Genomic DNA, 13,123 nt, shown 5'->3' with positions numbered 1-13,123 from the left:
AGAAAAGAAACAATGAACCTTACTAGGCATTACAAACCAGGTGAGCGATACAGGCCCTCTGGGCCTCTTGTTTATATTTTGGTCTCTGATTTCAATAAAAATTAGAATATAGGGTATTAAGGGATACTGATCAATATGATAAACAATTTATAAGATTGTCGCTGGGCCAACTTCCTGTTTTCAATTTTTCATCAGCAATTCATTGAAAATTGGTAAATGGGGGTTTTCACTTAAAATTTACGCAGGTGCAAGGCATGACCAGGTCCTGGGTCATGATCACTGAGTTATGTAAGTTATGTACATTTTAGGAGAACCTGAATTCCTATATAAAAGTATATCAAAATTCTCACAAGATGTTCATATACACTGTGCAACTGCATTCTTGGTTTGTTGCAATTGGGGATGATTTTGGGGGACTATGTAATGGTGTCCATTACAATCAGTACTTGTTTCAATAGTATGTTCCCTTGAATTCTAGTTTTATATAATAAAGTTTATGATCGATCAGAGGTCAAGTGACAAGATGACAAAACAGGTGTCCATATTAGATTTTGACAGATGGGGTGGTTTTTCAAATATAGTCTATTTATTGTCTGCAGTCCAACCATTATCATTTATTGTTACCACTATTTCTGAATTTATAACGCTGGTATGCAGAGATAGTTCTCGTATTTAATGTGTAGGTCCTTTTTTATCCCTAATGTAGTACGGTCTACATTCAATTTTTGAACCAACCTCATATTAAGATGGCTGAATGGTGGCCATCTTGAAGTTTGACAAATGAAGTCTGTTGCCACTTTTCTCAGCAAGTATGCACTGAAGAAACCCTTCTAAATCTGTTAGAAGTCTAAGTCTGTACAAGCAGCCTTCTTGGATTTTTAGCCCACCATCTGATGATCGAATTGCTTTTCGTCCGTGGTCCTTCCGTCCTTCCGCCCATTAATTCTTGTTGCCGCTATTTCTCAGCTCAAATTTCATATGTAGGTTCCTCTAGGGCCCTAGTTGTGTATATTGCATATTGGGACTGATCGGTCAACAAGATGGCCGCCATCTTGGATTTTGATAGTTAATTTGTTATCGCTTTTTCTCAGAAAGTACTGAAGGGGTCCCTCTCAAATTTCACATGTGAGTTCCCCTAGGACCCTAGTTGTGCATATTGCATTATGGGACCGATCGGTCAACAAGATGGCCAACAGACCCCATCATGGATTTTGACAATTTGAATTTTGTTACCGCTATTTCTCAGAATTTTCGTCTCAAGTGACCTAAAAATCTCCAAAGCTTTTGCATCCATAATGAATAAACAATTTTATCATCATCAAGGAAGGAACAGCCACTTCAACAGCCAACTTCTGTGATCGATGGAACAACAATTGTGATGTCAAAATAAGCAGATGGCAGTTCATGCACTGAATATCGCCAACTGTGTTTGGTAAGGTCATATAGTGGGGTTGCAGTGAAAATGTAAAAGTACTAAGTGAACAATGCAGACCAATTCGGCTCAAGTAATATCAGTATGCCCATATTGATGAAACATAATTATATAAGAGCTTATAGTATAGGCGAGAGATATGCTTTTGGTCAGCATTCAAGTGACCATTAAGGCTTACTAGACCTTATGTTATATATATAACAAACACCTTGTAATAAGTTACTTATATTTTAATCTTCAGCAGAGGGCTCTGTCTCTGCTTGCCATTAATTATAAATAAAAATAGTTTATATGTAGATACACAAGGAGAGACCATTCATCATGTGATGACACTCATTCTCATACAGCTCCATCAGTTCTACTAGCTTCTGGGCACAAAGGCGCGTAAATAGGCCGTTACAGGTACTGGACACATTGGTACTGAACATATTCCCTTAAAAACAGCATGGCTGTAACAGGTACCGAACATATTCCCTCACACCCAGCCTGGCTGTAACAGGTCCCGAACATATTCCCTCACACCCAGCCTGGCTGTAACAGGTACCGAACATATTCCCTCACACCCAGCCTGGCTGTTCCAGGTAGCGTACATATTTCCTCACAAACAGCCTGGCTGTTATAGGTTCTGGACACATTCCCTTACAAATAGCCTTGCTGTTAAAGGTATTGAACACATTACCTCACACACAGCATGGCTGTTAAAGGAACTGTACACATTCCCTCACAAATAGCCTGGCTTTTACAGGTATTGGATACATTCCCTCACTAAATCACATACAGCCTGGCTGTTGCAGGTACTGCACACATTCCCTCATCAACCGTCTGGCTGTTACAGGTACTGGACTCATTCCCTCGCCAAGTCTGGCTGTTACAGGAACTGGAGAAATTCCCTCACACCCAGCCTTGCTGTTTCACTTTCCTCAACATGCAGATTAATTCTTAAAGGTATTAGACACATTTCCTTTTGCCAAGGCTTTTCCAACTATTTGACACATTCCCACACATCTAGGCTGTTACAGGTATTGGACACATTCCCTCTCACCCAGGCTGTCAAGTTCTAAAACAGCGCGTCCCACTTGCTCCCCACTCAACTAGCATATATTTTTGTTTTATTTGAATTAAGCTCTCTCTTTGCTTTGCATGTTCGCAAACACACAAGCTTTAAGTAACCAAGCGAGTGTTAAATATAAACAGGTCAAGGTGACCCCTCACTCCCTCTCGGAACGTTAAGTGATTATCTATTGAGTGTTACATACAGGTCCATATACCTATTACACATGATGTTTCTAGTGTTCACACAAATATTAAACATCAAAGGCCATAGACCCTCCCTTGTCCAAGAAGCTGTATGCTGTGATCGTGTGTGTAAAAAACATGTGATCCATATCTCTCTCGACATTTACATAATCTGTGTACTAAAGACCCAACCAATGTTGTATGTTTGTGTTAGTGTCCACTCTCTCTCTCATACATCAGTGACCAAGCGAGTCCGAGTCGAATACGAGTCTGTGACAGCTCTCTCCCTCATACAGCCAGTCGTTGATCCAGTTTTGTGACTGCTCTCTTTCTCATACAGAGTCATATTCCAGTTTGTGACCGCTCTCTCCCTCACGTTTAGCATGCAGTGTAAAAATGATATGCACCCAAAGTGTTCAATAAGCAATATAGATAGTCCAAACATGACTGACCTGAACCAGATTGGTGGTAAATGTTGTATGTTACAGAAGCTTTAGCTAGGGTTATGGCTGTATCAATGGGACCATTAGAACAACAACATCATATCAACAAGTAATTCACAAACCAAAAGATTAATGCCTTCATCTAATTCATTATTTATGTCATCAAGTATATTTCTTTAATATTATTTTGAGTTGATGAATGCATCCGAATTTTGAAATGCTGCAAGTGCCGATTTTATCAGGATCCTTAATTTTGAAATGCAGACATAGCCAATTTCAGCATAATTCTTAAACTCTATATTTGTAAAATACTGAAATGTATTTGTGAAATACTGAAATTTTTTATATAAGGGGAAAATATTCCTAGCGAAAATTTTACAGCAATAGTTATAAACCACAAAAAATTTGCGAACTAGAATAGTTGATCACACTGCAATACAAGTTACCGTTATTTGAAATATAAATGAGTACATCTAACATGTGACCACCATCTCGATACAAACCAGTCAAAAAAGTGTTGCTGAAAATTATTGTATGGCACATAACACATTGTATAGTTACTGACTCACCTCTGACCTTGTGACCTTGAAAGGTGCAAAGGTCAAATGTGGCCAGAGAAGAATCACAAAGGCGTAACAATAATCAGACATCGTTAAATGTTTCACTTTTTGCTTTGTAAAAATATTAACAACATAAATCATTAGACATTATCTCTGTCACCTTCCAGCTATTTTTTATAGTAATTTCCTTTTAATCAATATTATAATTGGATAGTTACCGGTATACTCTTTGTTCGACTATCTTAATACATGTAATTTCATAATTTTCATGAAAAAAAAGTTAATCGGTATGTACAACATTTCAACTAAGAGACTAAGGGTGGCTTACATATGAAATTGTTAGAATTAATGAAAATTTCTATGAACAAAAGAAAATATGATGATTTGTCTAAAAATTTAAAAAATAAAAAATCCATAGTTCAATTGAGCACACTCTGTTTTCGGTAATAAGAGATGGACTGTAAAGGTAACTGTAAGTAGATGAAGGTAATGTCTAATGATTGTGTAAAGTTAAAACCCTATAGTCTCGTCGATATAAACAAAACACTTGATATAACATGTAGGGGCATTAGAATGAAATAACAATACTTGTAACAAATTTAACAAGCAATTCTGCATGTACACACTTTTAAAACACATTCAGGCTGTGCATTGTATTCAACCATACATTTGTATCGGACAACTTTGATGCTAAAAACAGCAAGTTACAACTAACAAAAGCAAGTTATGTTTTATTCAAAACATTTTGATGAATGAATACTTTCAAATGAAAATGCAAAAACATATCTGTGTTTATGTTAAAGTATTGATGAAAAAAAAAAGAAAAGAAAAATACAACAAAGAAATAAATTAAACATTTTTTTCTATCTGAAAAAATACGGGAAATGTCTCCCTTCTTATATTGTATGGAAAACAATTTGAATAGCTTTTCTTCAAGTCAAATGAAGAAATGTATTTTTCCCACACTAAAGAATCATTATTTAAATCTGTAACATATACTTTCAACACAAGAAGTAACTAAAAACATTTTAAACTGTACTGTTGCCCATCTGGATAAATTAAATATCAGTTTTGCGAGAATATGAACATCAACAATTGATGAACGTTTCCAACTAATGTTTACAATTTTTTTTGGTCAAAATATACTATTCTGATAATTATTTATAAACCAGTTGACATCATTTAGTATAACAAATTCAGAATAACAAGATAAAGACAATCCCCAACACTTTACTGTTACAGCAAAGTAGATTACACTTTCTTAGTAGAATTACTTTCTAGTCCAAAGTTGGACATCAACCATGTTTGATTGCAAAAATAGTTTCAAAAACTTGGTATTTTAAACAATTAATTGACTTTTTTTTTAATAAATGATATAAGCTAACCTGTTTCTATGAGCCTTATCAGAAAGTTGTTATAATTAAATTCACATGTGGAACATCTTAATTTCTGTATTTGATTTAAACAAGCAGAGAAAGCTCTACAACAGAAACGTTATTTCTGGATTTTACATAGGAAGGCAAAATCCAATCCTACTTTAAATGGATGTTGTTTGATTCCTCTATCATTTACCACCATGACAACCTTTGTATTACAGCCTTACGTTCATTCCATCTATGATTCACTCTCTCATACATTAATTCTCCCCTTCACGTGACCATACCTCTAATGCTCCGTAGTTAAGGCTAAATAGTGAACATTGAAGCGGCTGGTCAGCACTATCCATACATTTTTGTATAACTTGCTTTTTTTCTTCTAATTTTTACATTTGACCATTCCAACAGACAGCATAAAAAAATCAAAAATTGAAAAAAAAACTTGTTAGCCTAGTTTGATAAATACTGCACATGTAAAATTTGAAACATGCTAGAACTGGTACATCGCAGGTTGATGGAATCATATCCCAATATTTATCACTAATAATAACATCACTAATTTGTTGTTTCAGCCAATCAGGAATAGACTAGAAATCTATTTTGCATAACAATGAACCACATTTGCTCCTAAAATATAGGTCGATCAATGAATCTCCATATATAGGTTAAAACCTGAAACTTTCAATGGGAAAGTAAGAAATGAAATTCAACACAAAGTTTGCTTGGCCCTTTGTCTTGCTTCGATTATTACTTTTGTGCATTGTTTGTTGGAGAAAAATAATGGATTGTTATAATAGTCATACTAGAAAACTGTGATTAAATAGCTTTGTTTTCCTAACATGAATGACCCACACTTTACAAACTAATTAATTCAAGGTTTACACTTTTTGTTCATTCAGTTTTCTTTTCCGTGTACACAAAATGAGGAACAGACTTTATGATTGTCAAATAGTACAGTAAATATTTTCTGCTGTTTTGCTGTAAGGAGAAGACCAGAATGACTAGTTCAGAGCATGTCTGTGCTAGTTTTCAACCGTCTAGAGTATAGTGCCTGGAATGTTTAATTGCTGTAATTGTGTTCATGCCCTAATTACCATTATATTACTACAAACGTACACACTTCAGCAGTAACCATATTCTAGTGCAATTTTGTGCAGCATACCAACTGTATTAAAAGTTACATTGCACCAATTACATTTTCTGAATGGACAAATTCACCACTGTGCTAATATACTTGTTCAACATAAATTTCGCACTAAAATCTGATTGTACCTATATAAGTTTGTGTACAGTACATTGGTAAAATGTTCCAGAATGAATAGTCTGCAGTATGTAAACAACAACTTCATCATTTGTATGTGATTAAGCTATTTAAATTACATATAATATTACTCAAAAGCCATATTACTTGTATATTGCATACACATTTTTTTTCTATTCTAACCATGTAGGTTCATGAACAACAATCAATCATCATTGCAGCTATATTTAGAAATTGAAAAATACCTTCATTTGAGTTATTTTCCCTTTAAATCTCTTTAAAAACTATGGACACAGAATACATGAAATTCAAAACATGAGCCAAAAGATTAAATTACAGTAAATCCCTGATAATCTGAACATTTTTGTCCCTAGCCCAAACTGTGAATTGTAAATTTTCCTGACTGCCAAATAAATTTATTTAGTTAATAATCAATCCGGCCTGTTCCCTGACATTTCTGTCCGGATTGCCAGTTTTCTACACTATCAGCATCCATATTATCAAGGGTCTAATGTATTTAATAAATAGTTAAAATCAATTTTAAATTTTGTTGTTGTTGATATTTTGCTGTTAAATGTTTGAGCTTCACTTCATAAAGTATGTACGAGACAATGAAAGAATATCCATCCTGAGAATAGGTCTGTCATGGATGTCAAACCTCTAGGATGCCGTGTTAATTCTTTTCTGGTAATTTTTCCCTGTATATTACGCACTATTACAGATAAAGAGACTGCAACTAATAACTGAGGGCAGTGAGGTTTTATATAAAATATACGTTTTGGGCTGTATTAATAGCTGTGCAATATACATATAATCAATTCTTTCTGGTCACCTTATGCTGAAACTATTTTTATTGCTATATTTCACCACAAATAAGACCAAAATCTAAAATGGCGACCTACTAGATCCATGATAACAAGGGGGATGTCTGCAAATAAGTCCCCCACCACTTTTTACTTTTATTTCTTCTCCAGGTGGGGGTGGTGAAATAGGTATGTAAGTGAATGCAAGTGATAAGGTTTTTGAAAAAGAAATGAAAAGGAACCACTTTTTCAGCATCAATTTCCATGATAATACACACTGATTCCTTATCTATGATTGATGTTTTCGAATCAACAAACTGTAATTTGACTGAAAGTAATACCTACTAAATAACGATAAAAGTATTGGGGCATACAGAAAGAGTAAGAAGGAGTAAGAAGGAGGCAGAAAAAGAGATTCATGTTTCATGAATAAAAACTTTTCCAAAAAATCAAAAACATAGTATACAACATTATATATATACTGCATACAGAAACAGTGAGAGAGCCAATGCACTGATCACCAATCTAATTCTCCATACTATCTAGTCAACAAAATCACCATTTCATATCTGTAAATTGGACAAAAAAGCTTCTTCATAAAAACACAAGCATGAGGATGATGATGTTTAGCCAGCTTAGACTCCGGATTGAGTACATACACTTTGCACTAGTGTTGGGACTCCCCGCCGTTCCAGATACAAGAATATAGTCGACCCGGAGTGATGTTTATCGCTGGTCGTGTTAGCATGGGAGACATGATGGTCCTCCAGTGACGGACAGATAGACAGACATACACTGATGTTTATATAAGGCTGTTTGACAGACTGGGGTGTACCTAGTAAGGATCACTAGAGCGACTGTACATATAAACGTCACATCTTGACGTTCGCTGTGCGTGTAGCCGGACGATCAGGTTGTACAACAGAAAATGGAAATATGCAGCACCTAGGGTGCCTACCCATCCAATGAATCACTAAAACAACTGTTGTACCTTGAGCACATAGACATTCTCCATAAATGTGGGGGATGGGGGGATTAAAACGTAGTCTGCACAAATGTTTTTTTCCTCGTAAAATGAGGAACATAATTTGTTTACAATACAAATCAGTGACCTTAATATTGTGTAACTCTCACAGAGGAATCAGTCAGAGTTTGGTTTTTTAATTTTTTTTTTTTGTATTTTTGTCATTTTTATCTCACAATACAAAGTAAAAGCATTAATTAGATGATGTTGTAATTCACGTCCCCAAAATCTGTATCACAGCTGGCTTTATCCATATGACCTTTGACCTACATCCTTGACCGCACTTCTCTCCTCTAGATGTCGCCAGCGTGGTCGCCATCAGACATGTCCGCCCGCGGGGGATTTGTTATTGTTACTACACACATTTGTCCTAGATGCTAGCACCGCACTGTAGTCTGGCGGTCGGTCAAGCCCAGACGCACTATGTCGTCCAAGGTCTGTTGTACTATCGTGTGTAACACGTGGAGCACTTCCTCTGACATTTGGAGAAGAAACACTACCACGTCCACTAGTCCTACAATAATTCGGCTGTCGCACACAGCCTTCACTGTGGTGTTCATTGTTATTTGACAAATTAAAACACTGCACCATCATGGAACAGCCATTTGAGTCTTGTACCAGTGCCCCAGGGGTTACCACCTGAGGGGACGGGCTGAGGCCCTTCACAGCGTAGTACGGCGGGGGACTATCCTTATCGTACACTGTCTTGTTGGGCGGAGGTCTAAAGCACTGCTGATAGATCTCCTGTTTAGAGTGATGGGCCAATTGTTTCTGACTTTCTGCGTACCCCTCTTCACCATCCTGGGAGATGTGTACAGAGGGGGGCAGGCCTATCTCCATTCCTGTCCGCGCTGACTGTAGCAGGGTATGGCGCTCCCTCATCAGGGCGATCTGCTGCTCCAGGTGGGCTGGCGTGTTTGTAGAACTGGAGGATGATGTGGTAGGCGGGATGAATACAACCTGACCAAAAGAGAAAAACTTTAGTACACAATAATAAATCAATCAAAATTCTATACAATCCCAAAACAAAGGCGTTACAGACCCAATAGGCTAATCACTAGGCATTACATAACCATGTCTTACAAGCCACTTGATCATGAAGTTTAAGTTCTGTATGGTGTAATTGTCTTTAATAAAAGCAGGCTACAGAATCTGGACCTCTTAGTTATGAAGAAGAGGTGTTTCAAAATTTCGGCCTATGTATGACCATGGTTGCATTTAATGAAGGTCAAAGTCATTTATATTTTTTTCAACGAACTCGGTAGCCCTATTCTCAGCATGCCACAGCCCCAATATCATGTTTTAGGCCTCTGATTAACTTAAAAGAATTTGTCATTTGCACAATATCAAGTCTTTGAGTCTCTTAGTTATTGAGAAGAAATCCTTTCAAGATTTTCATCTCATTTCACCCCTGTGACCTTAAATGAAGGAGGTCAAGGTAACTGATTTGAATAAATTCAGTAGCACATCTTCCTCAGTATGCTACATACAGGTTCAATATTAGCTATCTGGCCTTCTTAGTTACTGATAAGTCATATGAAAGGAAAATTTGACGTTTAACAAATAGACAGCTGTACAATACAACAGAAGCTTATATCGGGTAGCTAAGCTAGAAAAACAAACAAACAATTATATTTAATACCATATTTATGCATTACCGATGTCAATGCCAAAAAGCTTTCATATACAGGACCTAACTGAACATTTCCCAAGCTTGTAAGTACAAAACCATTTCAATAAAGCAACAAGCAATGCTTGACTTGACACACCAAGCTCATTCATCTGAAGACATAGACATTTGCTTTAAGTACTTTAAGCATCATCACCTAGGGTGTGTTCTTTATATTTAATGTATGACAAACTTCATCCAGCTGAAAACAAAATTGATTTGAATTCTGTCTGATGCTGAAGATAAATGAATGTTTGGATGTCAAAATTGTGCATTCTTTGAAAACCCGTAAATTGAATTAAATTTGTAGGAATACTATGGTGATGATGACGAGACAGGCCTATACAAATCCTGTTATGTAGTTGTCTGTGGAGATCAAAGAACACAACATGCACAGTCAATGTTATCAGCATATTCTCTAGCTGCATTGATGGATTGAGAAGGCCTGCATTACAATCCGACAACAATTTGAAAGTTTTGCATGGAATTTAATCTATTTTGTCTTCAATTGGGGATTTGAAAGGCTATCGCAGGACATATTGGAGGGATATCTAAAAGCAAAGAAATTTATCTATTTTCTTTATGAGATGACAGGAAGCTTGCATTGAAATCTAATTCTTGCCACCAATTCTACATGATTCCACTAAAAGTACATGTGGCCGAGCCTTTCAAGGAGTGAGGAGACAGCCGTCATTTAAGAAATGAAAAGTCAAACTGATCTGTCATGATTTGAACAGTGATCAGCTTTATAGCGTTGGCTTCCTTGTCATGTTGTTATGATATTTACATCGAACTTCTCCCAACCTTCGTCGTCGGAGATAAGTATACTGTAGCATAGTGCGATCAACCATGGGTCAATTCAGGCTAGCCCTAATAAATTGTTAGTTTCCCCTTTACTGACCCATACCAGATAGTATTGGGTAGGTAGGTAAAAGTAAAATATATTTATCTTTTTTTGTGTTAGTCAACAAATACCCAAAATTATTAGTTTTCTTTTCCAAAACTGAAGTTATAAAATTATAAAATATATTATAAGAACAGAAACAAAACAGAGAATACTCTTATAAATATAAAATGATAGACAATTCAAAGTATTTTGAAAGTAAACAAAAAAATTTAATATAAAAAATGATAAATTATTTTTGCCAATGAAATATTTATTATTTTATCGAACTGCATAATAAAACATTACCCAATACGCAATTTCTTATTGTTGGAAAATATCAATCAACATAACTCTTTTAAATTGAAATGCTGTAAATAAAATTATTTCCATGACAACTTACTTTTGCGTTTACATAACCAACACAACTTTTTCACGGCGATTTAATTTCACCATTCAAGCTGCTTAGCTTCTACTTTACATGCATTTGAATATTTCCTTGGATTTGATCCCTTCTTGTTGAGTATTATAACTCCAGAACTTCCAGTTACATAAAAGACTTTTTTAGGATTTTTTTTCGCAAATTTCACCTCTATGACTTTGAAAATAAGATCAAGTAACTTCTTTGAGGAAACATCATAGAACTCGTTTCCCAGTAATACTGTTTGCCAAGTACCACAATCCTGCCTTCTTTTGGAAAAGACATTTTTGAATCAGTATATATCTTTCACTATTTCTTTCTTCATATACATTTAGGATGAGACAGACCAGATATGGACTGAATTATCAATGGTAGATAGAAGGCTGATATATGATAGCTAATACATGACTGACACCAAGGTCTCAAAGCTCCATGTACTGGAAGTATGTCATTTATGTTTGTTTTCATCCAGGTATTATTATTCTTATATACACCGCGTCGATAATTAAGCACCACCTTATTTTTCATGTGTAGGTAAAACTGAAAGTTGAAGGAAACGAAAACGACATGGTTTTCATGATATTTGTCATTTAATATGAATCAATAGATACATAATGAATTTGATTTCACAAAATTTTATTTGCATAATGTAAATTTAGCATATTCTTCCGGTATTAGAAAAAAGTGCGACAAAAGTGCAAAAAACGGGAACTGGAAAAGTATTGTCGCCACACGCAAACGGGAAGTTCTATACATCCAAAAGTGCGTAACAATGTTAAATGACATCATTACTTTATGTCCATCCAGTGACCTTTAATATCTGGTGTATCCACCGTTCACCTTCAGCGTTTCCGCGACACGTCTCCTCATGCTGTGTACCAAGCGTCGTATGCGGATCATCGGGATTCTTCGCCAATCATGGAAGAGTGCCAATGGCGTTGTTGTTCAGGAAGTCGATGACAGCGCATGCGCGATGCGGCCTCGCGTTGTCGTCCATGAATATAAGGCGAGTTACTAGTGCGTGATTATCGAAATGAGGCACTACGGCGCCATTGAGGACTACATTTTGGTATTGCTGGCCATTTAATGTCCCTTGCACAGTGATGAGGTCCATCTTACAATCGTACGACACGCAACCCCATATCATTACAGAGCCACCACCGAAGGCAACAGTCGGTTTGATGTTCCCTTGAAGATAAGATAAGCAGATCACAATCTGTCCTTGGTGTCGCCTGTTTGACGAAATTTCGCAACCAGACGAATCACAACAGAATGAGAAACATTCATTGCCACGCCAATCGCCCTAGATGACATTCAAGCAGTTTTCATACTGATAATCTGCCATCTTTCCGCTTCTGTAAGCCTATGTCTTGCCATGCTTATGATAAAAGTTCAAAACACGACTCTAGTATCATGTAAAATGGCTTTCCGTGTCCGGCTATACCTTAGAGTCAAACATGGCTTTCGTGAATGTGACCCCACCTGTATTTGACGCACGCGTACGGTGTCGCTCACGCGTAGACAGGAACAAAAGTGCACTGGGTACACTCACAAATCATACACCAACCAGGTAAACCTTCATACGATGACTTTTTAAGCGAATTGGAAAAAATATAGCAAATTTAATTTACTGGTGCTTAACTTTCGACGCTGTGTATACAATAACAAATGTTACCTCCATTAAAGGTCTATTCTATGAAATTAAATCTAAAACATTAAACAGTATGTTGTATGTTAATGTAATATTTTATAACAATAGCTTAGAAAACCTGATCAAATTATAAAACTTATCATTTTTATCAGAGAACATTTTTTTCTTAAGAGTTACTTCCCTTGGTCCATATTAACTGATTACAAGACTTGAAATTTGCATACCTTTTCTTTTTTTCAATATTTTAATATCAATTTCTCATTCTGCAATTTGTGCAGTAAATTAGTGATCATGTCACCTTTTTTAACAATAGCATGAACAGGTAAAATGAATGCCTTTCCACCATTGTCCAATAATTACAGGG

The 13,123-nt window shown here is 36.0% G+C and overlaps 1 protein-coding gene across 1 annotated transcript in view; it reads right to left on the bottom strand.

Annotated features, from left to right (window-relative positions):
- Positions 1–1,647: 1,647 nt before the first annotated feature.
- LOC138316677 (low-density lipoprotein receptor class A domain-containing protein 4-like) overlaps positions 1,648–13,123 on the bottom strand; it is a 36,451-nt gene continuing 24,975 nt past the window's right edge. Inside the window, exon 4 of the mRNA XM_069258344.1 lies at positions 1,648–9,095. Coding sequence (XP_069114445.1) covers positions 8,454–9,095 — 642 coding nt within the window. The 3' untranslated portion in view covers positions 1,648–8,453. The remainder of the gene's footprint in view (positions 9,096–13,123) is intronic.

The sequence above is a fragment of the Argopecten irradians genome, chromosome 2 (assembly GCF_041381155.1).
Source record: "Argopecten irradians isolate NY chromosome 2, Ai_NY, whole genome shotgun sequence".
In the NCBI taxonomy this organism is placed as follows: Eukaryota; Metazoa; Mollusca; class Bivalvia; order Pectinida; family Pectinidae; genus Argopecten; species Argopecten irradians.
This window is presented reverse-complemented; position numbering and strand designations above follow the sequence as displayed.